Here is a 27,421-nt window from a genome sequence, read left to right on the forward strand (position 1 = left end):
CAATATTATCAGTCGCCGGCGTATTTTTCTGTGTATTTGTTTGTTTACCGAATGATTCCACAGGTGAGTGGAAAACCATCAGGTGAAGTATGTTCTCTGACCGGCAGATTTTCGCCGCAGATACAAATTTGAATTTGGCGCCCGAAATCGTTACTTCCACATATAGACCTTATCTGAGATACAAAGTGGAAAACATCTCCAAAAACTGGTAATCCTTAATTATACAAGTGAACCAGCCAAGAATAAACCACTGCAATCTTTATTAAACAGCATTTAGATAGAGTATCTGCAGTGCCCCCTAGCGTAGTTATGCCCCATGGTTCGAATATACAATTATAAGATACAAATTTCGCCTCAACAAATAGATATTTTCCTCAAATTTAATATAAAAATCAAAGTTAAGCCAGATAAGTTTATATGTTTATTAAATCTTTTGTTAAAAACAAGATACATCTTTATGAAATTGTACAGATTTTAGTGTTTTTTTTTTAAATAGATGATTTTTGATTAAAGGCAACGTAATTACAAATATCCTTTGCAGGTTAAGCAGCAATGTCTCTGATAGTAAGATAACTTACAAAATTTAGCTTTGTTTATTAAACCACAATTTTTGAAGAGGTCACTGCATTCCAGGACTTGATTTTCAACCAAGTCAATACGCGAATCCATCAGCATTTCTGGAAATGAAAGGAGCATATCAAATGATTATTATAAACTTTAAATAAGGATTGCAGACTAACTAATTAAATCTAAGATAAAATCGCAAGGTTTCTCAAAAGACTTATTTTTAAGGTTTTGTGTGAAACAAAACCTTATTAGAATCGAGACGGGGTCTGCCTGTCCGTGTGTTCGTCTGTCTTTTTTTATGGATGGAGGTGGAAATCTTACAAAGACACTGCCGCGCCAGGTTGCAGCAGCGTGTGGGATTCTCACCCACTAAAACCACCACGACTTTCTCCTTCTTCCTTCCCCGCGGAACCGCCGCAAAGCATTACTTTGCGGGGTAGACGGCGCTTTAAGCGACCAACCCTTCCGTTCTTCGCGTCCTCCTTGCGCGCTCCGCTCTTCCAAGTTCCTCCTGTATTCTTTTGACTCCGGAGTTCACCGCACACCAGTTTCCCTCCGACTTCAACATTTCCCCGACCATGTTCTGCGGGCTTAGGTTGGTTTTCAGAGAGTCGGTCAGACTCCTCCTTTCTGAGAAAAATCGTGGACAGTGGAACATAACATGCTCCGGGTCCTCAGGTCAGGTCAGGTCAGAATCATCCAGCCTGAATTGGTACAGGTACTTCCTGCAACCACCATGTCCTGACAGAAATTGCGTCAGGACATGGTCCTCAATACGTGGAATCAAAGTGTGGGTTCTGCGTTCCCCTCTGCGAGTCGTCCCACCGTTGCTGCCACTTCTCCATCAACTCTCGCCTTCTCGCCTTTCGGTATAGGCATCATCCGCGCTAATGATACGCTGGTATTTGCCGCTTTCTCACATGCATAGTCCAGATGTCCCTTGAAATTGATTTTAGCGTCAATCACCACCCCTAGGTATTTGATAACTGGTTTCAAAGTGATGACATGACCAACACGAATATTAACCGTATTCCTCTTCCTACGATTGGTAGTCAAGACCACCTCCGTCTTTTGTTCCGCAAGATTAAGCTGGATCATCTCCAGCCACGCTTTTATGGCGCTAATGGTTTCGTTAGCGTACATTTCAACGTCTTCATGTTGTTTCGCGACGACAACCACAGCTAGATCATCTGCGAAACCGTTTATCGTGGCTTCCTTTGACATGGGAAGGACAAGGACCCCATTGTACATGACGTACAGTGGAGAGGTCCTAACACTGAGGCCTGTGGTACTCCTGCGGTGACGGTGTACTGCTTGGATCCCTCATTCGTGTCTTAACAAAGCGTCTTTCCCGAAAGGTAACTATCGAGGAGCTTAGTCAAATAACTAGGGACACCCGTTTTAGCCATTGAGCTTTTTATCCACTCCCAACTTGCGGAATTGAACGCATTTTTGATGTCCAACGTCACCACGGCACAGCATTTTTTAGGCGACATCGCATCTGGAGCCAGCTTTAAAACAACGTCTACGGCGTCGACCGTTGAGTGGGCTTGACGAAATCCGAAATGTCGCTCGGATAGTCCTTCCTTATATTCGATGATAGGGAGCAGTCTGTTGTAGATGACCCTTTCGAGCATCTTTCCTGCCGTGTCGATGAGGCAAATCGGTCGGTATGATGATGGGTGTCCTGGGTGCTTATTCAGCTTCGGGAGGAAAACTAGTTTTTGCCTCTTCCACCGGTCGGAGAAACTCCTTCTACCATGCATGTTTCCAAAACGCTGATAAACCAGTCGGGTTCTGGTCTTAACAGCGAGTTCAAGAGCTATATTGGGAACAGCATCCAGACCGGGTGCTTTGTTATTACCACCATTGTCTGTCTGTCTTTTTTTTTGGAGGAAGTGGAAATCTTCAGAAGACACTGGTCTGGACACACCAGCGTGTGCGAGTTTTACCCGCTAAAACCACCCCCGACTCCCTCCCTGCCCCGCGGAACCACCATAAGGTATTACATCACGGGGCGGAGTCAGCTCACTCTAGCTTAATCCCATTTCTTCTATACGCGGCGTACGTGACCGCGCTTTTCTCCTCTCCTCTGCCTTTAGCAGTTTGTTTTGGGTAGATGCGATCATGGAGTTGACCGCATCCCAATTCTCTTGATGTGCTAGCATTTTCGGCACCAGATTTTCTGGTACCAGCACCTCTCCTAGAGTCTCCTCTAGATTCCTCCTTTCTTCCACAAATCTCGGAAAGTGGAAGAATACATGCTCTGGTTCCTCTGGGACTCCCTCACAATTTGGACAGTCGGGTGAGGTCTCCAATTTAAACCTGTGAAGGTATTGGAGATATCCTCCATGTCCCGTGAGAAACTGGGTGAAATTATAGTTAATCTCACCGTGTCGTCTCTCCAACCACTCCTTGATGGCAGGAATGAGCCTGTGAGTCCACCGCCCCTCTCCCGAGCGGTCCCACCGCTCTTGGCATCTATTTATGGATCTCTCCCTCTCAGCGTTCTTCGTCTGCAATAAGGGGAAGATTGACTTCGCATGGTATATATTCGCCATCTCATCTGCCAAGATGTCAATCGGCATCATTCCAAAGATGACGAATGCTGCATCATCTGAAACAGTCCTGAAGGCAGAGCATACCCTCAGAGCTGTTCTCCTGTAGACTGTATTCAGTTTGCTAGTATTAACTGACATCCGCAACGCCTCGCTCCAAACTGGGGTCGCATAGAACATGATTGAGGTCACCACCCTGGCTATAAGCAACCTAGAGGTATGCCGTGGCCCTCCCACGTTCGGCATCATCCTCGCCAGGGCCATACTAGCAGTGGATGATTTATCACAATCATCACAATCTGTCTAAATATCTATCTGTCTGTCACACCCGATTTATTCGGAAACGGCTTGACCGATTGTCACGAAAATTTGTCAGAGTGTGTGATCTGCTGTTCCCTTTACATGCAGCAGTGGCGCCATTCTGTGTTAAGAGGGTCATCCCGTGTTTCGGATCATTGGAATTGAATTTTTTCTTGCAACAATTGTATCCGTCCGGTCTTATATCACTTATCTATTGCGAAAAACCGTGTTGAACCGCGTGCACCATCTATCCCTCTCCGAAGCAAACGTTACCACTAGCTTAGTAAAATAAAGGTCGATTTAACACTCCGTCAAAACCGACTGTAGAAATTGTCTTCGATCAAAAGTGGTTCTTTCTGTACTCAAGCCAGTGGAGACTTTCGTGTTGCCATCATCAGGATACGAGCATGTGCATCTGAGTGTTATCATGGTGCCTTCGTGCGCTTCCAACGCCAGCGGTAGCATTACTACTCCAGTAAAAGTCTATCACAGCTGGCAAAGCATTTCTCGACGTATGCATCTCTAAATTTTTCATACTATTCCGGATCAGCTAGGATTAGGGAAAGCAATTTGAGTTGAGCATTGAAACGACCACAAGGCCGACCGAAGCAGCGATGCGTTGATCTTTTAGACAGTGATTTGAGACCCTCACGACTCTATCCAGATCAGGTCTATAACCAAGCAAAATAGAGCAACCGATACAGACGACCCGACCCCGCTTCAGAACGGGACAAAGGCTGCAGACGAAGAAAGTTCGATGAAATACGATCTTCTCCAGAAACTCCCGCTATTCCTCTGTAGTTCTGTGCCATGTGTTCCAAGGGCGACTCAATCGTTCCCCCTCTGGAAAAGCGGGTTCTATTTGATGGCATAGCCATCAGTGTTGTCAGTTGTTACCACTTCCGCCCTCTAATTAAATCATGCATCGGTGAATGACCTGACGACTCAGCACTTCTTTTGAGTTTCTCTCAGGCCAAAGTACTTCGATGACACTGCGGAGGAGGTGTTGACGAAGGTTTAGAGCTTCCAAGTAACAGCGGTGGTGACATAGGATATGCAGCGCTTATATAACAACACTGGGAGAATATTGGCGCAGAACAACTTCGCTTTAATATTTGCCTTGAGATATCTGCATTACCAAATTTAAGGCAAAACTTGGAAGGCGGGTTTAGGGGTCTTAATGTGTCGGGTGACGTCAAGCTTCGTGCCATCATCCACATAAACGCCTCTACCAAAGTTGACAAATTGATCGACATCCTCGGTGTTCTGCGTGTTACCGCAGATAGGAAGATTGCCATGACCACTTATAAAATATATATATAAAAAACAATAAAAAGTGTTTTTTATCCGCAGTCTGACTCTGCTCACCTTTCTTTCCAGAGGAGAGAGACCAAATAGATGTCATCAGCGTAGTCGAGATGACGTCTTGGTCCAATGAAATCCTGCATGAATTTTGGACAGCATTTTGCTGTCAAATAATGCAAACTACACTACAAGTGAATCGGTTTGAGCTTCTGGGTTTGAAGCTCTCATTCTGAATTGGAATCGTGCAATTAGTATTTTGTATGCTACCACTCCCAAGCGAGAATTTTCATAGCCGGTTAGAGACTCTATGTTTGTGCTGTCGGATACCAGCTTAGAATGTAGATCTTAGTGCAACCATTCCAAGGAATGGTCAGAGGTCTGAGGTGTGAGGATTTCTGAAATCCCTTTTAGAACATTCAGCTAGATGAAAAAGACCTTAGGTTCCACTCTCAGAATTATTTCAGTCTCAGTGTCAATTAAGTATCAATACATACCTGGGCACTTCATTGTATTGCAAGTACTATAAATAGGCTCTCTTTCAACATAAAGACATTTCTGTGACTCCTGCAGAATGTTATCCTTTCGGTTGATCTCCAAACACCTAACAGACCTCCGCTGCATACCACCTCCACACGTTTTTGAACACTGTGAAAATACCAAACATTAGCATCTACAACCTTTAAAAATATCCAAGCTTTACCGTTGTCCACTCAGAATAATACCATCTTGGTCGGCAATATTTTACATCGTCCAATGTACAACCCATTGAAGCAGGTGGTTTCGTAGTTGAGTTGCACTCAACATTGTCAACAATTGCATTATTCTTGACGCAGAACACTTGACGCCTTCTTTGCAAGTTGAAGCATTCACCGCTACAAACACCCCAATCAGTTGTAGCCCATTCGCCAATTTCGCATCCTTTTTTGCTGACACAAGGACGTACCGTGTCGGGTATTAATGTCGGGTTGCACCGATCTGAGTGTAAAAGTGTTCGATCACAGAAAATCGATCGATATTCAAAGCCCGCTCCGCAGGTTGCAGTGCAATTGCTGTACCAGTTGGATGTCATCCAGACGCCCATACTATGGTTACTGGGCGTTTTTCGATAGCTGGGGTTAGTGATGTGCTTCCCCCGGGGAGAAGGATAGTGGCGACGTCCTGTCATGACTCTTCTCCTTTCTATGCGACACTCACATTTTCGTACCTCATCTGGTTTTGGATCAGTACAACTTGAATTTGTCACTTCGCCAACAACACCATTGGCCATAGCTTGAACACATCGAATGTCACGCGTTTGGAATCCTTCCGCAAGGATACAATTACATTCTTGCCAAAGATCTGCATACCAATATGCCGGACAGGGTTGCATGTTGCACTTATAGATGTTCTCATTGAAAACTGGTTTTTCAAGATGCGCGCAACGCCTTGCAGGATAGAATCTAGTTGGGGAACCACGGATACATCGAAATATTGGAGCCTGTATCCCTCCACCGCAGGTTTTACTGCATGGGCTGAAGCTAATGATCTTCCACATGTATTTATGTCGTCTTTTTCTTGGGACAGGGATTGCTTGGTTTACCTCCTGAACTTCATTGTTTTTAATTGATTTGACAAAATCCTGTGGAGTGTTTGGTTCGTTCCAGTCCTGGTTCTCGTAGTCTTCATAGTAATCTAGTTCGGATTTTGATTCTTCGACTTGGTTTTGCAGTAAGTATTCAAAGATGATGCCAGGGTTTTTGTCTTTTACTAGGATCTAAGGATATGAGTGAGAAAAAATGTTAGAAGATTGGAATGTCAGTCGATGCATCCTTATGATGTCCCGTCCGTCTTACCAGAATATCTACTGGTTTCAGCAACGGTCCAGCAGCGAATATTGATTCAAAAGATTCTTTCTTCGATTTTCCCGATTTAGTGAAGTTTGTCCACTGGTAATCAAACGATACGCCGTCATATTCATAGGTCCCACTGGAGGATATGCCGCCTTCTCCGTTGATTATGTAATGATCATCATTCACACTCTTTATAACTGCAAAGGTAGAAAAAATCAAACGATGTTTAGGCCAGCTGGGTTGAATTATGTACGCCAGATGCCCCTTACGCTCAAAGATATTGGTCGAAAATAAAAGCCGCAAATTACTCAGGCAATTATTCATTAGATTTAAACAATTTCAATTTTTAGATATTCTCCGGAGCTGAGCATCTCTACCTACGTTAGATGACTCCCTCGTTACTGACAATGGTATCTTTCTGTTCTTACGCTGGCAAACTATTACATCACAAGCCAAAGTATTTATTTGTATCTTTCTTTGCTTACCCAGACGATTTCCACTGTGGCCCAAGTGTCTCACAGATATATTTAACGCGCCGCTTGGTATTGTCGCTATCTGCAGATATCCATGGGGAAGATTGGCTTTACTATACGTCTCCGATATTTTCCGACATTTCGCACTTCCGCAACTCACGATATCACTGCCGTTACTGGAACTTGTACTCACTTCAAAGCAATTTAATATAATTATCTGCAGGTGGATGAAAGGAATTACAATCTATAAACATTTATCTTTTTGACTGTGGAAAAGATGAAAACTTACCAAATTTAAACAGAAAAAAATTACTTGATACCGCATGCTGGAACGTTGTCTCTGTAATGTTTTCGCGATATTTGATGTTATGCTTCATTTACTTTTCAAACACTACATGTACAAATCTGTGTACACATTGTCGTTGGTGGAGCAGACCCAGGACAGATACTTGTATGTAGGTAAGAGCGGAATTAATTATCTGAATTGCGCTTATTTTAACGTAGATCTGTAGAGCAAATAAAATGAACTGAAATTCAAACTCTGGAACTGGTCAATGGAGTCATTTCTATCATAGATGAATAAGTTTATACTAAGGGGTGTTTGGGAATGATCAGGATTAACCATGTTATCTATTAATTAGAACTCATTGTGACAAATTGTCGACGAAGTTGCAAACCGCAGAATATCACTAAAATATTTGGGATCACCCCCACTGAGCAATTATTAAAGCTTCCCCATATCCATATACCAGGATCAAAGGGAGCGAAAGCGTCATTGACACCTATAATGGAGTTTTGTTTGGAACATGAGGGATCCCAAGTCCACATCCAGTTAATGTTGGACCGGCCCAAGTGGAAAGCAACTAACTCCTGGAGCATGGAGCATAAAACCTAGAAAACACCTGCAGAACCAATAATAACAGATGTGCTATCAAAAACTTAAATACAGAATACAAAGAATCCCTCCGTCTCCCACTAAGAAGTCTGCGAGCTCTAGACGGATCGCAGATAGCCCGTTGCGGAGCGCACTGGAGCAAACACGAAAGAAGGAAAGGGCATCTGAAGGAAACTTCATTCAGGTACTCCCCAGGGCTCAAAAGAAGAATGCGAACAGGGACAAGAGGCAACAACACGTCACGTCACCAAAAAAACTATGCTTAAAAGAAAGGCGGACAAAAAGGATGGAGCACTAAACGAAAAGGTGGTGAGACGAAGGAAAACTAAACCGCCAGCTGTGCTTATTAAGCCGACGGATGGCAAGACCTTTGCGGAAATCCTCAGCGAAATACGGTACAAGATCCAATCCGAAAATAGCGGAGCGGAAGTGTCTTTCATTTATAAAAGCAAGGGTCCTAGTCCTAGTCGGATTGGTGGGCCTAGAAGCTACGTGCTCACTGAAAATCCGAGACCTTGACTGCCTCACAGAAAAGAACGAAGTAGAAGAAACCATCATATGCCGAGGGAACGGCTTTGCCTGGATTCGGTGTTTAGGGGTAGCGTTTTTCAGTGTCTACCTAACACCGAATGAGACGATGTCGGACTCTCGACGCAGGCTTGCTGCTCTGAAGGACGCTATCTTGGACACAGAGGGGATGATCATGATCGGGAGTGACTTCAATGTGAGGGCAATCGAATGGGCATGCTTCACTCAGGCTGGAGGGAAACGAATTTTCCCAATGCCGGCAAAAACAGTATTTGTAGTTTTAAACACCTGATCCACCCCAACGTTCCGGCGCCCAGGCTGCGAGGGAAGCATTCGTGACATAACCTTCCTGACGGAGTCACTAATGTCGCTGGTAGACAGATGGTGAGTTCTGGAAGACTTCTCGACAAGGAATCATCGATACATTGCCTTCGAATTGGTTGACTCAAACTCTCGGTGTGCTCCGACCCGACGCTCTTTCTATGCGTGGAACGTCGCGGAAGTGCTCACCGGGAGATTTGACGCAACTATTGGAACAGTTGGGACCGCACTGGAAGACACTTCTGGGGGTGGTGGCGCTGCAGCTGACACTGTCGTAAATTCAGTTATGAACCTGATAACGACTGCCTGTGCAGCTTCCATGCCTGGGAGGGCATAGAGACGTGGCAAACCTTCTTTGTATTGGTGAACGACGGAAATTATAGAGCTTCGGAAGCAGTGTCACAAACTCCACCGTTTGAAACAACGTCTAAGCGACCGGGAGGGTGTATGTACCGTAATCACAGAATACAGATCGGCCACAAGGAGATTTCGCAGCGCAATAAATAGGAGCAAAGCTTACCGCTGGCAGGATCTGCTTGCTGAGTTTGGGTACAAACTGGTGACCCAAAAAATCGGTGCTCTCTGGAAACCCTGTTTACTCAAGGCCAAACAGATGAACCGCATTTTACGGGCACTATTCTCTATGCGCCCCGCACGGGATGATGACGTTGACTCAGAGAGCGCCGACTTTCCTCGATAAAAGAGTTGGAACAAGCAGCCCTCTCTATGAAAAACAAAAAGGTGCCAAGAGCCGATGGTATCCCAGCAGTGGCATACAAGCTGGTGTTCCAATACCGGCTAGACCTACTGCTCGGTGCATACAACGCTTGCCTAACAGAGTACATTTTCCCTTCTTGTTGGAAGGTGGCGAGGCTTGCGCTGATGAACAAGGGGAAAAAATGATCTCTGGAACGCTTCTCATAATAGACTGCTTAGACTGAACATGCCAGAAAAGTTGCGCCTAGTCGATTATGCAGATGATGTCGCAATGCTTGTTTCTGGATGGACTGTCGAACAGGCATACTTAGCATCTCGATGCGACGGGTAAGCGGATGTATGACTGCTCGTGGTTTCAACTTTCATCATCAATCATCAACGGCGCAACAACCGGTATCCGGTCTAGACCTGCCTGAATAAGGAACTCCCGGACATCTCGGTTTTTCGTCCACCAATTTGATATCCCTAAAAACTGTCTGGTGTTCTGACCTACGCCATCGCTTCATCTTAAGCAGCATCTGGCTCGTCTTCTTTTTCTACCATAGATATTGCCCTTATAGACAATCGGGGCTGGATCATCCTCATCCATATGGATTAAGTGACCCGCCTACCGTAACCTATTGAGCCGGATTTTATCCACAACTTGACGGTCATGGTATCGCTCATAGATTTTGTGGTTATGTAGACTACGGAATCGTCCATCCTCATATAGGGCCACAAATTCGTCGGAGGAGCCTTCTCTCGAACACGGCCAAGAGTTCGCAATTCTTCTTGCTAAGAACCCAAGTCTCCGAGGAATACATGAGGATTGGGAAGATCATTGTCTTGTACACTAATAGCAGAGCAAAATGAGTGCTCTACAGCCCGACGGGTTTACGAAAGTGACGCGGAAAAAGCGTTGGAAGACGATACATAGCCCGACGACGGCGACACTGCGTCGGACGACCCTATCAAACGACTGCGAGTCCGATTCGCAGTCTGGATCTGACAGCACTGTCAGGAGTACGACATCGGTAGCCGCGATCCGCGGATTAAATCAAAAAGCTGACGGCCGTGATTGTATCCATCACGCGTATTGTCCAATAAGAAATGCACAGAAACTTGCGCCTCTCACCCACTCGCTCCTCACTACTGCCTCTCGTCCCTCTGGACGCGCAATAACGAATCCCGCTTTTACCCGGTCGTCTATGTATTTCGAAGAAGCTGCACTTACCGGGCGTCCCTTAAACTACCGCAACCTCATAAACCTTCCTGACGATATTGTAAACGATATAAAATACAATCCTCTCACCTACTTTCCAAAATCTGTGAACTGGACGGGTCCATCCGTGAAAGAGTCCTGGTCCTCTACACCCAATATCTCCACAACCACCTCTCCAACACCGATCTGAACCGTGGCACATACGGGTAACTCAGGAAAACCTGCCCGTGTCTTAAGCAAATCTGTCCAACAAAACACGGTCCTACTCCAAAACATCCCCCTTCACTACCTTGAACCACGTTTCGCCAACGAGATAAGCGGAAAAATCTCCCAACTCCTTTCCCTCCCTTCCTTCCACATCCCTTAACCTACACAAAATCCCTTCAATCAAACATTCGCAGGCTCAAGTCAGCGTGAATGTATCTTCCCCATCTATATTGTCAGTCCAGACTCCGTCATGGAGTCCATCGCCAACTCAAAAAATAAAAAATCAGTTGGACTTGAAGTAATAAAAACTTGTTGTTTCTTTTCCGTTGGTGTGGGTATTTATTCTTGCAAATACCGATATTTCGGGAACCACTTGTTCCCTTCATCAGCTGGACTTGCCAAAATCCGTCGTCCTAAAGAAATGCGCTCCTAGCGTTGCTCCCATCATGTTCTCCATGATCCACCACTGCCTAATCAATGCCCACTTCCCAACAAATTTGGAGAGTGCTAAAATAGTTCCTATCTCAAAAAAAGAACCAGAATCCTCTAAATTCCGATAGCTACAGGCCTATCTCGATCCTATCAGCCTCCGCCTAGATCTTCGAGCGAACTATAAAAGCAATCATCGACAAGCACTGTGACTCCAACCACTCACTCCCCGATTTTCAATTCGCCAACCGACCTAAACACTCGGTTGAGCATGCACTCCGCGTGCTCAGATCGGACGTCCTCCTGAGCCACAATCGAAAGGCGCCGAATATAGCCTGCCTCCTCGACATAAAGAAGGCGTTCAACTCCGTATGGCAATACGGACTTGTTTATTAGCTTTCTGAAGTCCTGCATTCCCATCGGCAACCCTGCAAGCTAATTCTTAGCTTTCTTGACGGGCAGAAATCCCAAGTCCAACTCCAACTTCCCCTACCCAAATCGAACAACTCAAAGAGCGCAGAATCCTATGTCACTGTTCCAGCATTTACAAAAACGAAGACCGCTCCAAATACATCTCCAATCGAATCCTCTACGACACCTGCCAAACGCCCCGCATCGACACCGTCCTACCCCGTCATGCCCTTAACTTTCTCAATATGTCTGTTTCATTCTAATCCCCTTATCTCCCACGCCATAGGGATCAAGATCGTCGAAGAGAATCTTCTGCGAACTTATATGTTCCCTTCAATTCTGTTATCTCTTGAGACCCGAAACCACCTTTTCGACCCCGATGGTAGAGTAGTCTTCTACATCAGCAACTATTACTCATCACAATTTTCAAAACCCACACATCCCCAGCGCCAATCCTAGCTTCCCATCCCCAATCCTCATCCTAGCTCCTCCCCCGTCCGACCATTTTTATATTAACTTCAACAAATGGAGGTTTTTTCGAGTTTTATTCCAGAATATTGTATCAATTTTTCTTAGAATACTTCTCTAGTGATAACTTAATTTAGTCCTTAGATTAAGTTAAGCTGTTAAGGTAGTTCATAAGTTAGTTTAATTTAGCTTCATATTAGAATAGGGCGCTTTAGTTTAGTTTACTGGGGGGAGCCGCAGCTCCGAGCACTCAGGCCATTGTTAGGCCCATTGTACTATCCCCGTAAATCGCCTACTCAATGGCTTCCCGCCTACGGTGTTCGCAGGCTTTAGGGAATTTGAGAACATTCTCTACAGGCAAAGAGTGTGCAGATTCTTCATTGAAGAAGGTGTCTTCGTCTGAGATCTGAAGAGGCTGGGTAGCTGCATAAAAAGTACAGGGCCGTCTCCTCCTCACATTGACTGCACATAGCCAAAACCACCACCCCAATCTTCTCCATATGGCAGTTTACGGAGCAGTGTTCCGTTAAAAGCCCTACTAGGGTTTTCATGTCCCACTTCTTAAGGGACAATAAAAATGCGGATTTTCGCCTGCCGGCAAGAGTCCAAATTTGTCCACTCGGCTACGTGAATCCTTGCAATTTTACCCTTCAGAGTAGACTTGACAGTGGATGGGCGGATTCCAAAAGCTGGTTCTGGCCCCACCATTGTGGATACAGACCCTCGACAAGCCAGTCTGTCAGTCTCCTCATTATCAGCGATGTTAGATTGCTCCGGCACTCACATCAGAAATGTTTCTTTCAGTTGGTCAAGTTTCAGCAGCACCTGATGACAACTCCACACCAACTGGCTTGATATGTCGTTGCTGTTTAGTGCTGATAATGCCGCCCGACTGTCGGCACAGATTCGAATGGTGGGACCATTTTTGTCGCAGACATTCTTCTGCTGCCAATGAAATGGCATATATCTCGGGCCAGTTCTATAATCGGATTCCTGTGCCATTCTCGTTTCTTTCTTCGCGTGGTCCTTCTAAGGTTTCCTTAGACTTATCATAGCCTTCTTACTCAAAGGCAACCCGATTTCAAACTTCACATTTACTTGCTACCTACTGTCGTGCAAACGTCATCGTTATTTTGCGTTCACATGCCTCAGTAAAACGTCTTCTTCCAATCGTCATTCTCTTAAAGCCGTGATCTCCTTGTAAAGCCGCCAGGAATGTGTCCTCCTCGAATGTCCCAGTGGACGGGCCAGCCATCCTATACTCGTGACCTTGAAGGTACCTTCGATTGTTACTTCCTATGTTTCCAGTGTCAAAAGAGATGACATGGTTGTCCTGATAGATGAAGTGCTCACTCAGTCTCCAAGCCAACCCGAGGTACTGAGGTGGGTCAAATCCAAATAAATGTTGAAAATCCTTCGTTCCTTACATGGTTTTTGAATTTCCTTACAATAAAATATACTCGGATATGCATAAGGCTGTTTCTAATAGTTCCAATGTTATCTTTACAGGGTATTCCCACTACGAAAATGGTCCAAATACCTGGTAAGTAACACAATCGTTTACTTAAGACAGACTACATTGTTGCAGCATTCTCCCATAAGAAAACGGTGATCGGCTTAAGTTGAGTGCTTTTTGCAAGTGAACCCCATCATGCCCAGTTTTTAAGAGCAATTATTATCTTGTTGTTTTCAATAAAAAGATTTCTTGAGGAGAAGATACAACAACGAGCTTGCTCTCTGAGCAAGTGTGGCTCCCATCAGATTGCCACTTATATCGCACATATTGCTAATGCAATTAACATTCTAAAGTAGATTAATAAATTTAAAAATTGAAGTGAGGCTGAATCTCTCAATTTGTCGTGCAATTAAACCCGTGCCAATCCAAACTGCCACCAGTGCTACTACGGTCCGCCCAAAAAGACCCCATTACACCACTTACATATCCACCATTTAACCTTGATACCCCACATAAATTCCAATAATTACTTGTCCAAAATGACATTTTTATTATACGAATTTGTGATGTAGAACGAATGCCTTGAATTTACGGACTCCCTAGGAATACACAAATCCACCAAACAACAAACATTAATCTCATGTTGAAAATATCAATCATCTGCCTATTAAGTTCGGTAGTGGAGTAGATTTTTACAATATCAGAGTCTTAACATTTAAATCCCGAAGATAAAAAGATAAAAAAATCCTGCTAAAAACTTTTCCATCTGCGTGGTGTGGAGTCAGATACATTAACAACGAATTTAATGTAGAAATGTGAACTAGAACAAATCGGACTAATAGCTTTTATGTTGTGTTTTTACGGCCTGCTGCCCGGAATTGTCAGAATTGGTAGCAGCAGACTAGACAGGGCTACTTGCCCCAACACGAGAAATTACTTGTGGGATATGATCGGCCGAGCATCTTATCTTAATTCAGTCTGGCCGGTCCCTGATCTTTGACGAGCAGAACAAAGAATTCCGATCTGTGAATTTAATTGTGAAATTTAGGACGATGAAAATTATCTTTCCATATGGTAAGTGAAGTACTGGCCTTTGGTCTTCACACAAGAGGTCAATAAAAGACCTGAAATTGCTCCATAAAATCCGCGAATTTTCCACTGACGGCTAAAAGTAATTCGCAAAAAATTTGGAGCACACAAATCCCAGAGATCTAATGAATCAGAAGTATCTATCGCGATACTAAATCTTTTCGAACCGCTTGCGAGCATAGTATCTGGCTGCCCTCCAAAATAGATACCCTCCACAAGAAATCCCTAAAAATTCTACAAAATCTATCAAATCTTCGATTGGGAAATACTTTGATAATTTTATTACAACCGGCTGTTGATGTGTGGGTGAATCGGACTAATGGCATTAGTTAATTTATGCATCTTAATCAACTTGCAGATGTTCGATTAAAAACAAAGAATTCAATCATCCTCTATCCCTCTTCCCTCTATCAACTCGTGCTCATCTGAGACACAGCAATTTTCTGATTGAGACACTTTTTTGCCTGAACCCACTTTTGTTGACTAATTTTTTTAAATTTTTATGATGTTCCATAAAATGTTTTTATGTTTGGATGCTGCGGTTCCGTAATTAATCTATCATCGTGGCCACACTTCGGAGCTCCAATGGCGGAAGGAAGAGAAATCATGAAGGCGCACTTTTGATGTTATGTTACAACATCATTTAAATATTTACAATTGGGTCGTGCTAAATTTAAATTAAGTTAGAATTTATGAAATTGAAAAAGATGGATGAGAGTAGAAGAGAAAAAGTCCTGGAATTGCATATCGTACCAAATAAAAATTGGAAACCTAACATATATATCAATGACGTATGTCACCCTATGGGAAAGCCTTGGTCTTTGGACTATATGAAAACCTTTGACTCCAGGACCTAAACAAGCTCATTAAAACGGGGAAAAGACAATTTAATTATCCAGCATAAAGATGCCAAAAAAGGACATGCCTTCGACCATCCGAAGTAGATTTATAGCTAATTTGTTCATTCGCGGAGATGAGGAAGGTAATTGTTAGTTCAAGGAACCCCTTGCCATCCGGTTCCTCCACTGGTCGAGATGCATCTTCTTCGCAACAAGAGCAACCCGACTCCGTCTCCCATCGCCACTCAGCATCGTTCCGACAACGTTGCCTGAGGAAAGCTCCTCCGTGTGCACCTTCTGTAACAGAAAAGGAGTAATCAGAGTCGTCCACCACTACATTCTTCTTTTTCTCCAGCCTTTTTCCCATTCACAAGCGGGATCAGCTCGTGATGATCGGTTTCGCCAGTTGATCCTATCAAAAGCCTGATCTAGATTCAGCGAAGCATTTAAATCCCCATCCAGCGTATCACGCCACCGTTGTTTCGGTCGGCCTTTTGGTCGTTTACTATCGACGCTGATGTTCAGATCAATCTTGACAAGTGATGAAAACGTGTCACGGCACTAGTTCAACGCAACATCTTCGTTCGAATAGGGTTGTCAACAATGCGTTAAAAAATCTTCATGGTATGGGACGGTAATTTGAACATTCTGCTGGGCTACCTTCCATCACCACCAACGGCGTAACAACCGGTAACCGGTCGAAGCCTGCTTTAATAAGGAACTCCAGACACCCCGGTTTTGCGCCGAGGTCCACCAATTCGATATCCCTAAAAGTTATCTGGCGTCTTGACCTACGCCATCGCTCCATCTTAGGCAGGGTCTGCCTCGTCTTCTTTTTCTACCATAGATATTGCCCTTATAGACTTTCCGGGCTGGATCATCCTCATCCATACGGATTAAGTGACCCGCCCACTACAACCTTTTGAGCTGGATTTTATCCACAACCAGACGGTCGTGGTATTGCTCATAGATTTTCTCGTTATGTAGGCTATGGAATCATCAATTCTCATGTAGGGGGCCATCTTCGGAGGATTCTTCTCTCGAACGCGGCCAAGAGTTCGCAGTTTTTTGCTAAGAACCCAAGTCTCCGAGGAATACATAAGGACTGGCAAAATAATAGTCTTGTACAGTAAGAACTTTGACCCTATAGTGAGACGTTTCGAGCGGAACATTTTGTAAGCTGAAATAGGCTCTGTTGGCTGACAACAACTGTGTGCGGGTTTCATCGTCATCGCTGTCATCGGTTGTAATTTTCGACCCTAGATAGGAGAATTTTCACCGGCCTCAAAATTGTAGTCTCCTATCTTCATTGTTTTCATTTCACCAGTGCATTCGATGTTGTTCGTTCTTTGGTTTTTGGCGCTAACGTCGCCACCATACACTACGTCTTGCCTTCATTAATGTACAGCCCAAGATTTCGCGCCGCCTGCTCGATCTGGATGAAGGCAGATTGTACATCTCAGGTTGTTCTCCCCCTGCCTCCCGTATTTACATCTCCATTGCGAATCACTTTCTCCAGGGCCAGATTAAAGAGGACGCATGATAGGCCGTCCCCTTGTCTGTTGTCATTGATGTTGAATGGTCTCAACAGTGATCCTGCTGCTTTTATTTGGCCTCGCACATTGGTCAGGGTCAGCCTAGTCGGGATACCGAATTCTCTCATGGCCGTGTACAGTTTTACCCTAGCTATGCTGTCATAGGCGGTTTTAAAATTGATGAAAAAGTAGTGCAACTGATGTCCAGAACTGTCGACCAAGCTTCATGTACTCCGCGATTAGTTTAGCTGTTATCTTTGCAACGGAAAGGAGCACGCATATACCCTTTCACTTGCCGCACTTAAAACGAGTGCCCTTTTTTGGAACCAAACGATCATTCTCTTCTTCCACTTTGTAGGAAAAATCTCGAATACTCAGTGGAAATAGCAGATCTGCAGAAACTGCAGGGGCAGCAGTTAATAGCTATGCGGAGAGAACGCGTAAGTGTGTTGATAGCCGAGATGATTTCTTTTTCGTTTGAAGGAACAGTCCGTATCCGCAGGCGCAAATCTTATGATGCCCTTTCAAGACATGGCTAACACCCTGCGTAGCACCCGAGAAAAAATCATTTGCGATGACGCCCTAGTGCTCGTCAATATCCGCAGGCAGGCTTCACAGGGTATCTGTCATCCAATCAGCAAGATAGCTCTACCGCTCCCACTTTCGAACAATAGTTGTGATTTGTAATCGGGCTATGTTAAACTTGGCGGATCGCAGCTTCCAAACCTGCTAGATGTTATAGATGCAACACGCAAACGCACATAAGCAACCATCAGATGGTGGTATGGATTCCTCCACAGCCTTCAGTGTCTAATGACAGTATTCCAGCAGCCCATTGCATTGCGTATGATATTCGGTTGTCGTCATTTAAAACCGGGGAGTTTTCAGGGCACCGAGAAGAGAGCGGATTCCAACTGCATTTCCCGCTCTGTAATTATAATGGGTTGCCAAAAATATTTGCTTCCGTCTTACTGAATGATGGGGCGCTCCAGATCATCTACCGATTGAAGTACTTCCTTACGAAAAGTGCCCGGAATATATGGTCTAGCTTCTTTTTTGGAGACTAGATCAGATCAAGTCGGAATCATCACTTTGAATGCCGCCACGGTGATTTCTTTGAAGCTCGATATCATGCGCCTCTTATGTATTTAGTGCTGATCGCAAAGTGGTCGATCAACTGATCTTATGGCAAGCTCTGCGCTCGAATAATGTGCCACCAATGACAAGAAGGTAGTAACTACCGAAAACCACAAACCCGCAACGGCTATTATTACGGTGCTAAGACCATGCTTCTACATCACATGTCCACGCAAGGTGTTATCAGAGTCCACCTTGGCATTCAGATCATTCATCACGATCACAATGTCACCATCTTTAGGAAACCTTCTCTGGACTGCGTGTAATTGCTCATAGAAAGCATCCTTCTCTACTATACCGCAAGTCTTCATGGTACGTAGCGTTGTATAATTGTGATACCCCTTAACCTGGACCGGAATCTTGCATTTAGAATCCTGTCAGAAACCAGCTCCCAGTTCAAGAGAGCGCTCCTTGCGGTGGTTGTCAGAAACAACCTAACATCGGATCTGCGTCTGCTATCACTTGGCTTTCCAGAGCACAAAAGCCCATTGCCGTAATTGTGGCAAAAGGAAAAAGAATACCCTCCAGAATCCCAACATGTTACTACGCTTAGGTCCACAATGTCTAACTCATATGGTGGAAATTCCCACTCTTTGGTTCCCCCAGTTGGAGAAATCGAGCACCTGACGAGAGCGCGTGAATTGCATAAATCAATCATAGTTCAAAATAGTTATCGTTCCGATGCTTGTAGTTCTTCTAAATAAAAATAAAACTAGGTAGCTTGCTCCTAATCTGTAGGAGAGTTACCTAGTTTTATTTTTAATCATAGTTCGTTTTCGACAGTCAGAAGTAGTAGCTATCAGTCAGTCCATATCCGCGCGTTGTTGACGTTTCGGTAGCAATAAAGTTTCAAAATTTACAGGTTTCTAGCCCAAAAATTTCTACCGCTTTTAGTCGTCTCTTACAGCAATCAGGGAACACTTTGAGTGTATTCTTAAGCCCTAACTCTCAGGGAAACTTCGTGTACACAGAAGGGACTCTACAGGTAAAGTCAATCCAACATAGCATACATGACATTAGAGGAATCACTACCATCACTAACGGCGCAACCATCGGCATCCGGTCTAGGTTTCCCTTAACAAGGAACTCCAGGCATCCTGGTTTTGCGATAGTGTCCACCAAATCGATATCCTCAACAACTGTCTGGCCTCCTGGCCTACACTATCGCTCTCTCTCAGGCAGGGTCTGCCATGTCTTTTTTTCTACCATAGATATTGCTCGTTATATAGGCTGCGGAACTGTTCGTCCTCCGGAGAGGGGCCAAAAATTCCACGGAGGTTTCTATGGAACATGACTAAGAATTCGCAATTTTTTTTTGCGACGGTCCCAAATCTTCGAGGAATATACGACTTACTTTGACTCTTTGATGAGACGTTTCAACCGGAACAGTGGCTCTTAGCTGAAATAGGTTCTGTTCTGCCAACAACGAGGCACGAGGGAAACCACGAGAAAAATGGGAGGACACGATACATCAGGTCGTGGTTAGAATTTAAGCTATCCAAAGGCATGTGGTGCTGTGTCCTCAATGATGTACCGTGCTAATATCGATTTCAACTTAGCACTCTTCCTTTCTTTCTTCCTTTTCTTCTTCCTGGCCGTTTCTGTGTCTCTCGTGCTCTCCACAACGAGAGTACAGACAATGTCTTCCCTGCTTGTCGTAAGAGGCGGCTAAAAGGGATAGAAAATTGTGGGCTAGCAGCATGCAAATTTTGTAACTTTATTGTTACCCAAACGTCAACAACGCCTGGAATAGGAACTGACGCAAGGCATGCTCTCTTGACCTGGAAACCGGTTTCTGACAGGATTCTGACCGCACAATTCCGGTCCAGGTTGAGGAGTATCACAATCTTACAGTGCTATGCACCAATGGAGATTTCCGATATAGTGGGGAAGAATGCTTCCTACGAGCAATTACACACAGTTCAGGGGAGGCTCCCTAAAGATGACATTGTGATCGTGATGGGTAATCTGAATGCCAAAGTCGGCTCTGACAACACCTTGGTCAGGCATTGAATGAGGAAACACGACCTTGGCGACCGTAATGATAATGATGCGAGGTTCGTGGATCTCTGCAACTTCTACTGCCTTGTTGTTGGAGCACAAAGCTTGCCATAAGATCAGTTTGGTTTCTAAAAACAGACACCGTACGAGCAACTGTAGATTTAACAGTTGCCTCCTGGACATGCATAACAAGAGATGCTCTGACATCGGCCTCGAAAGGGATCACCACCTGATGGTCGCTTACGTTCGCTTCATTGTTGCGACCCCCACTTTTCGCAGAGTTGGGGAGCTGCAACCCCCTAAGTTCAACATTGACATTATATGACTCAACTGTCGCTCGTTAGTGAGAAAGCTATCGTGCTCATCGGACTGCAAATATACCGAGTAACCCGCCTAAGGACATTGATGAGCATTGGGCTGCCATTACTCTTTTCTCAGGTACACAGGTCGTCGGCCACGTCCCGAAGGGGTGTCATAAAATCTGGCTGTCAGAATCATGGAAGCGGATCGATGAATGGAAGGAATTGAAGGCTCTATTGACCGTTGTCAATGATGGCGAACGTGACGCGCTCGAACTCCAATACCGAGCGAAATCCCGAGAAGTTCAACGTAGTATGCGCCCTGACAAAAGGGAATTGGTTATTGCACTGGTCAAAGAACCATAGATGCCACAATGATTTCAGAATAGTACACCGTATCACGAAAGAACTTGTACTTGGATGCAAATCATTCAATAGTCCTGAGAAGGACGTTAACAGTCGACTTCTCATCCACAATGACGAATAGCTAAAGAGGTGGAAAGAACACTTCTCCACAGTTCTTAACCGTATCATATCAGGTGAAATTCCTCTTCCTTTGGATGAATTGGCTAGTCACCGTAACGTGTTCCCGGAGAGTGCTGAGGGGATGATCGTTGAGATTCCAAAAGGGCACCCGTTCTGAGTGTGGGAATTGGAGGGGTATGTGCGTGCTTCCTGCCGTCGGAAAGATAATAACTAAAATAACCCTAGAGTGAATCAAAGAACACATCGAAAGCTTGATCGATAGAGAACAAGCAGGCTTTCACTTTGGATCCTCTTGCATTAATCATATCTTATACCTTAGAGTATGCAGCTACGTCCACTATAAATCCGCTCAGATACTTTGAAAACAAAATAGAGAGTGATTTTTATTCTGAGAAGATGCCTGGGGCAGACCAGAACCACCCTCTTGGACCAGATTTTTGCTTTAGCTAAGAAGCCGCCGCTCTGTCTCAGAAGATTTCTCTTAGCAGCCAAAGAACTTCTTAAACTAAAGGTAAAGAATTCTAAAACCTATAATTTGGTAGTACGAAACCCGGATACTGACAATGGTCTGCTCCCGATATGTAGGTCGTTCCGGAACCTGTTGGACACTGTAGTTCTCAATGAAGTTGCCGTGATTTCAAATAAGGTTGACGTTGTCTTGTATTATGATTTGGGAAGAACCTGTGGCAGGGCCCAGGTGGCGGCTGCTTGTGGTAGGTTGACCGATGGCCTTAAATCTAGAGATCGTCTGACCCTGGCGTCAGATTCTGCCTTCAAGTGTGATGGTTCGGCCTGTGCGGTGGTTGGTCCCGACCGGACCTTGGTCTCATGCTTTTCCTTAAATCTTACTTCGGTTTTGGCAGCTGAACTTTTTGCTGTCCTGCAGGCCATCGAGATGGCTTTCCGGATGAGCCAGGAGAAGGTTGCCTTCATTACAGACGTGTAAATTACATAAACAAACTTCGCGATCGCACTACCTAGTGGGCAAAATACATGCCCTGGCTTCTGACTACTGTTCTAAGTCACTGAAAAATCTCTGCTCACCGACTCATGCGGGGCACCCATTGAATGAACTTGCCCATGTAGAGGTCCGCAAGTCGCAAGATTGGCCCAGTCCTCGCCCTGTTGATGTTCTAAAGGCCGTTCAGGAACACTCATACAAGGAGTGGGAGGATGACTTTTTAGCAACGTCGCGGATGAAAGGACATTTTTTCGCCAACATTCACGCGACTTTACCTTTAATTAAACCGGAGGCCTCGCGTATACTTACAGCTTCCGAGGAAAAATTACTGATTTGTCTTCAAACCAATCACACATATAATAAAGTCTTTCTCAAGAGGTTTGGAAACATAGTTTCGGACATTTGTAACACTTGTAAAGTTAGAGAAACTAATGAACACATAATCGTCTGATATAAGGAGCCTGACGATTGGCAACGAGGCATTATCTGTCTCATACATAAAAAGGGAGATATCACACAGTGCGGCAATTATAGAGGTATCACGTTGCTGAGTACCATCTATAAGTTGCTTGCTAGGCCGGATAGCCCCATACGCCCAGAACATCAATGGCCCATACCAAAGAGGGCTCACTCCAGGCAAATCAGCAACAGATAAGATTTTCTCTCTGCGGCAAACGATGGAAAAACTGTTGGAATATGGACAACAGTTGCAACATCTGTTCATCGACTTTAAAGCCGCCTATGATAGCATAGCCAGGGTAAAACTGTACACGGCCATGAGAGAATTCGGTATCCCGACGAAATTAATAAGACTGACGAGGCTGGCCCTGACCAATGTGCGAGGCCAGATAAAAGCAGTAGGATCACTCTCAAGATCATTCGACATCGACAACGGTCTACGACAAGGGGATGCCCTATCATGCGTCCTCTTTAACCTGGCCCTCGAAAAAGTGATCCGTGATGCTGAGGTTAATGCAAGAGGTACGATCCTCTTCAAGTCCACCCAACTACTGGCCTATTCTGACGATATCGACATCATGGAAAGAACCACTCGAGACGTACAAACTGCCTTCATCCAGATCGAGCAGGCGGTAATCGGCGCGAGATCTTGGGCTGCACATCAATGAAGGCAAGACAAAATATATGGTGGCAACGTCAGCACCAAAAACCAACCAACCAACAACATCAAACTGCACTGGTCAAGCAGGAAGAATAAAGATAGGCAGCCAACAGAGCCTATTTCAGCTTACAAAAACTGTTCCGCTCGAAACGTCTCACCATAGGATCAAAGCTGTACAAGAAAATGATCTTGCCAGTCCTCATGTATTCCTCAGAGACTTGGGTTCTTAGCAAGAAAAATTGTCAACTCTTAATCGCGTTCGAAAGAAGAATCCTCCGAAGAGTTTTTGGCCCCCTACATAAGGATGGACGATTCCGTAGTCTACATATCGACGAAATCTATGAGCGATACCATGACCGTCCGGTTGTGGATAAAATCTGCCTCAATAGGTTACAGTGGGCGTGTCCCTTAATCCATATGGATGAGAATGATCCAGGTCGGAAAGTCTATAAGGGCAATATCTATGGTAGAAAAAGAAGACGAGGCAGACCCTGCCTGAGAAGAAACGACGGCGTAGGTCAGCACGCCAGACAGCTTATAGGGATATCGAATTGGTGGACCTCGACGCAAAACCGGGATGTCTGCAGTTCCTTATTAAGGCAGGCGCAGACCGGATACCAGGCGCGGCCTAATATACTGTGAACCGACATCAAACAAAATAGTGGGTGCAGAATTTTATTTACAATGAAGAGCATCTCGACAGTACGCTGCTGGGAGGCACTTTCCAAAAGTAACATTGCCCTCGTGATAGGTAGATGCTAACGTGGAGTGAATACGATCTTGCTTTCGTCAACTTCTATCGACTGCTTATTTGTTGTTTCCACGGAGCCTTCCATAAGGTTATTTGAGTTTCAGCTGTCCAACAACGAACATCTAAGCAGGTGGAAAGCATTGCGATCATGAGCTATGTTCTGGGTGTGTGAAATGCTGACATCGGCCTCGAGTGCATTTATCACTTAACGGTCGTTTCTCTCCGACTTCCTAAATTCAACACCTGCGGCGCGAGTGAACTCTTCGATTACGTCCCGAAGGGGCGCCAAAAGATCTGACTGGAAGTGGATCAACGAACGGAATAAACGGGAACTATCTCCACTGTGAGTGAAGGCGAATGTGACATGGTTGAGCTACGATACCGCGGCAAATGTGGGAAAGCGGCAATTAGCGTATGTCCTTGCAAAGTAAAGTTTATTATTGTTCTCAAGCGGGTAGATGTTGTACGAAATACGACAGATTTCCGTACCGCATCATAAAAGAAACGCAAACGCAAGTCTTTCAATTGTTTGGTCAGTAATGTTAACAATAGTGTCCTCATCCACGATGACGAGCAGCTCAAGGGGTAAAAGGACCACCTCATACCGATTCTCGACCGTATAGCATCCGTTGAAGTCCCACGTTTTGTGGATGAAGTAGCAAATCAAGTCAGCACTTTACGCATAAAGACTTACTTCTCCGACCATCAACACACTAAAACGGAGCAAGGTCGGTTGACGGGTTTCTTGCGGAACGCTTCTATACAACCCCTGAAGTTTCTGCAGAATTATTGTGTCCCTTTAAATTCGAGAATGTGACATCTTTCCTAGTGAGTGATCGTTAAGGTTCCGAAAGAGGGCACCTGTCTTGAGTGCAATAATTAGAAAGGTCTTTGCGTACTTCCTGTCATCCCAAAGATGATCTACCCAAAGTAGACCGGCATCTACTCTGGATACCTACACCAAGCAAGCAGACACCTTTTGAGATCATTGTAGAACGACGGGGGAGATTGTCTCTGCAATCCTCTATACAAGAGGAGATAAACCAACAGGTCAACATCGAGTTGAGGATCCAACCTCCCAGCGCCGACTTTCCTTCTGTAGTTATGAAAGTATCACATGAAAAGAGACCGCATCGTTACTCCAACCTTAAAATTTTTATTCGTCGAGGTCCTCTGGTCTGACATAATCTCGAACGAAAAATTACATCGTATACGATCCACTTAACAGTAAACGTGTGGACTAGATGGCTGAAGTGGAAGTGGATAGGTCACATTTTAATAAAGATCGATAACTCCATTGCTGGCTATGCCATATAAAGGAATTAACCTTTCCATGGTGGTCGACGAGTGGATCAATACGTGAGGAGGAGTGTGGGCTTCTAGGGAATAGATGAAAGGGGCTAAAATATATGATAATATGGCAAATCGATAACAATCGATTTTATGTGTGATCCATGGGCTATGTCTCATTTAGGATATAATGCCACCTGTATATCATAAAAGTTAGGTTACTCCCCAAAACTTTAATAGTTTGGAAAGGATATGTTGTCACGCCTACCATATTGTCCTGTTTGGATCTCTACAAACATTTTCAAATCAGGACGTCAGGAAGGTCTTGGATCGGTTTTCCGCCAGTCGGATTACACCACTTGAGCAATGAATATCACCAAATATTCTCCGGAGAAACATGACTGTTTGGGGGTAGCCTTTTATTAGCAGGCACTCCAAGTAGAAATATTTTAGTCTAATAATATTTGAAAAAAGCATTGTAGGTTTTCGGCGAGATCGCAAGGAGGATGGGATGGTTCATCGTATTGTGGAACATGTGTATCTTGGTAAATATTCGCAAAATATCCTGCCTAAAACTTCAACCACTTCAACCAATTCTTATCCTCATAAGCGCGTCACATGTAGAAATATCCTTTGGCTCCATTTTATTCATGATACGCAATTTCTCGTGTCCATATTCTAACTAGCTTTGTAGCTTGAAGGCGAAAATAGTAACATCTAAGTTCTATATAAAGAAATTACTCTACTTCTCACACTATTCAGTTGATAGAACAATTACACTTATTACACTGGCATACGTGCGCTATGCTGAACGTTAACACTCAACTGTTAAATTAAAACCCACTCCTTAAGCCCAACAGATTATATTCCGCAACGAACACTTCTTCATTTAAACTTTCCTAATCTATCGCAATTTTTATTTGCTTAACTAAATTGAACCAACGCGCCACAAATTAATTTAATCCATTTAAATCGAACGCCGCGAAAAGACTGCGGAACAAAAGCGCAAACGAAAGATACTTCTTAATGTAAAGTAAGTTCTTCAGTTGCCTATGAATCTAGATGTTCTGTAGATTGGAGAAAAAAAGAATCTGAAGCATGCAGAACTATTGATCGTAAAACTAAAATCTTTCTTTATATCATTGTATCTAAAATTGTTTTTATTCTTTTTTTATTATAATTGTCAACAAGTGCCTGTATGATTTCAGATAGACAAGATGGAGTATTTCTCGAGGTTATATACATTGTAAGATCCTTTGCATTGTCTCATATCCAAAATTTTTCATTGATTGTAATAAAATCGTAAAATATCTGATATCATCCACTTCACTTTACAGACACGAAAATGTAATAAAATTCCATTTGGAGGTCATGTAATATTCAATATTTGATATTATATCTGATTCCGAAACTACTGTAAATTGTACAAAGCCTTACAATTAGCGAAGCGGACAGTGCCTTAGAGAATGCTGAAGACAACATCAGTTTAATACCAGACCACTTTTCTTGGGAGAGGTTTTTTTCTGGGATAATCAAAGTTCATACCTTTTAAATAAGTACTGGAAGTTCTAAAAATTTCCAAATTTCCCGCACTTTGATAGGGTCGTGACTTACTCCAGAATGGTACTAATTCTTTAACAGAGACTTTTTATACCCTTGCACCTGCTTCAGACTTTCGGTTGTCCGCCAGTTTTGAACTCCATTTGACCTCAATAAGCCAGTCTCAGTTTCATCGCAAATAAGACAAAACTTTTCAAAGCACTCTAAAAGTGTGCGATTCAGAGTTTCCAATTGACGTTCTGTTTCCAAAGGAGTCCTTAGTTCCCTAGAGAGAGCTACACTCTGCTGCCAAGGAGTTCCTAGGATTCGATCTTTGAATTACAGTCTGTTCCCAATAGGCAAACAAACTCTATGTAACGGCGAGACTCTAAGAGTGAGACTTCGTCTAGCAGCGCTAATCAACTCGTAACAATCTCAAAGTGCAGATTGTTAGGTCAATTACTTCACTTCATCTTGGCTCTACGAACATACGGGCGCACCCTACTTTCGCGGTCATTAGACCAGATGATATTATAAAATCAAATAACTCCTCTCCTCTAGGATTGCATTTGTTACTCTCCCAACAATTATGTTGAGTGTTCGCATCACAACACTACCAGATCTCTTAGTTCTTGCGCCGGTGGAGGACACAAAAAATCATAAGGTAAGGAAGCAGAGGCAACAAGGGCAGTTCCCCTGTTGCCAGTAA

General features: G+C 44.1%; 1 protein-coding gene across 6 annotated transcripts; it reads right to left on the reverse strand.

Moving 5' to 3' along the window:
* Window positions 1–402: 402 nt before the first annotated feature.
* On the reverse strand, window positions 403–26,132 carry LOC119653176 (ADAMTS-like protein 3). 6 transcript variants are annotated; one of them, XM_038057725.1, is made up of 7 exons: window positions 25,927–26,132; window positions 7,322–7,480; window positions 7,045–7,249; window positions 6,563–6,756; window positions 5,431–6,483; window positions 5,225–5,375; window positions 403–677 (listed from the first exon to the last, which is right to left on the reverse strand). In XM_038057725.1, exons 2-7 carry the CDS (start codon window positions 7,355–7,357, stop codon window positions 523–525), a joined length of 1,794 nt encoding a protein of 597 aa, XP_037913653.1. In that variant the 5' UTR covers window positions 7,358–7,480; window positions 25,927–26,132; the 3' UTR covers window positions 403–522. The 6 variants fall into 6 exon arrangements, with proteins under 6 accessions (XP_037913653.1, XP_037913651.1, XP_037913655.1 ...); XM_038057723.1 differs by having other exon boundaries at window positions 7,322–7,538; XM_038057727.1 differs by having other exon boundaries at window positions 7,322–7,372; window positions 25,920–26,132.
* Window positions 26,133–27,421: the final 1,289 nt, after the last annotated feature.

This window comes from Hermetia illucens, chromosome 3 (assembly GCF_905115235.1).
Source record: "Hermetia illucens chromosome 3, iHerIll2.2.curated.20191125, whole genome shotgun sequence".
In the NCBI taxonomy this organism is placed as follows: domain Eukaryota; kingdom Metazoa; phylum Arthropoda; class Insecta; order Diptera; family Stratiomyidae; genus Hermetia; species Hermetia illucens.

Bases quoted from the DNA above. Each gene is read 5' to 3' on its own strand.
- LOC119653176 (XM_038057725.1), bottom strand. From the start codon at position 7,357: ATGCGGTATCAAGTAATTTTTTTCTGTTTAAATTTG. The intron at 7,250-7,321 runs GTAAGTTTTCAT...ATCCACCTGCAG, and splicing joins TTTTTTTCTGTTTAAATTTG to ATAATTATATTAAATTGCTT. The intron at 678-5,224 runs GTATGTATTGAT...TTTCATTTCCAG, and splicing joins CAATACAATGAAGTGCCCAG to AAATGCTGATGGATTCGCGT.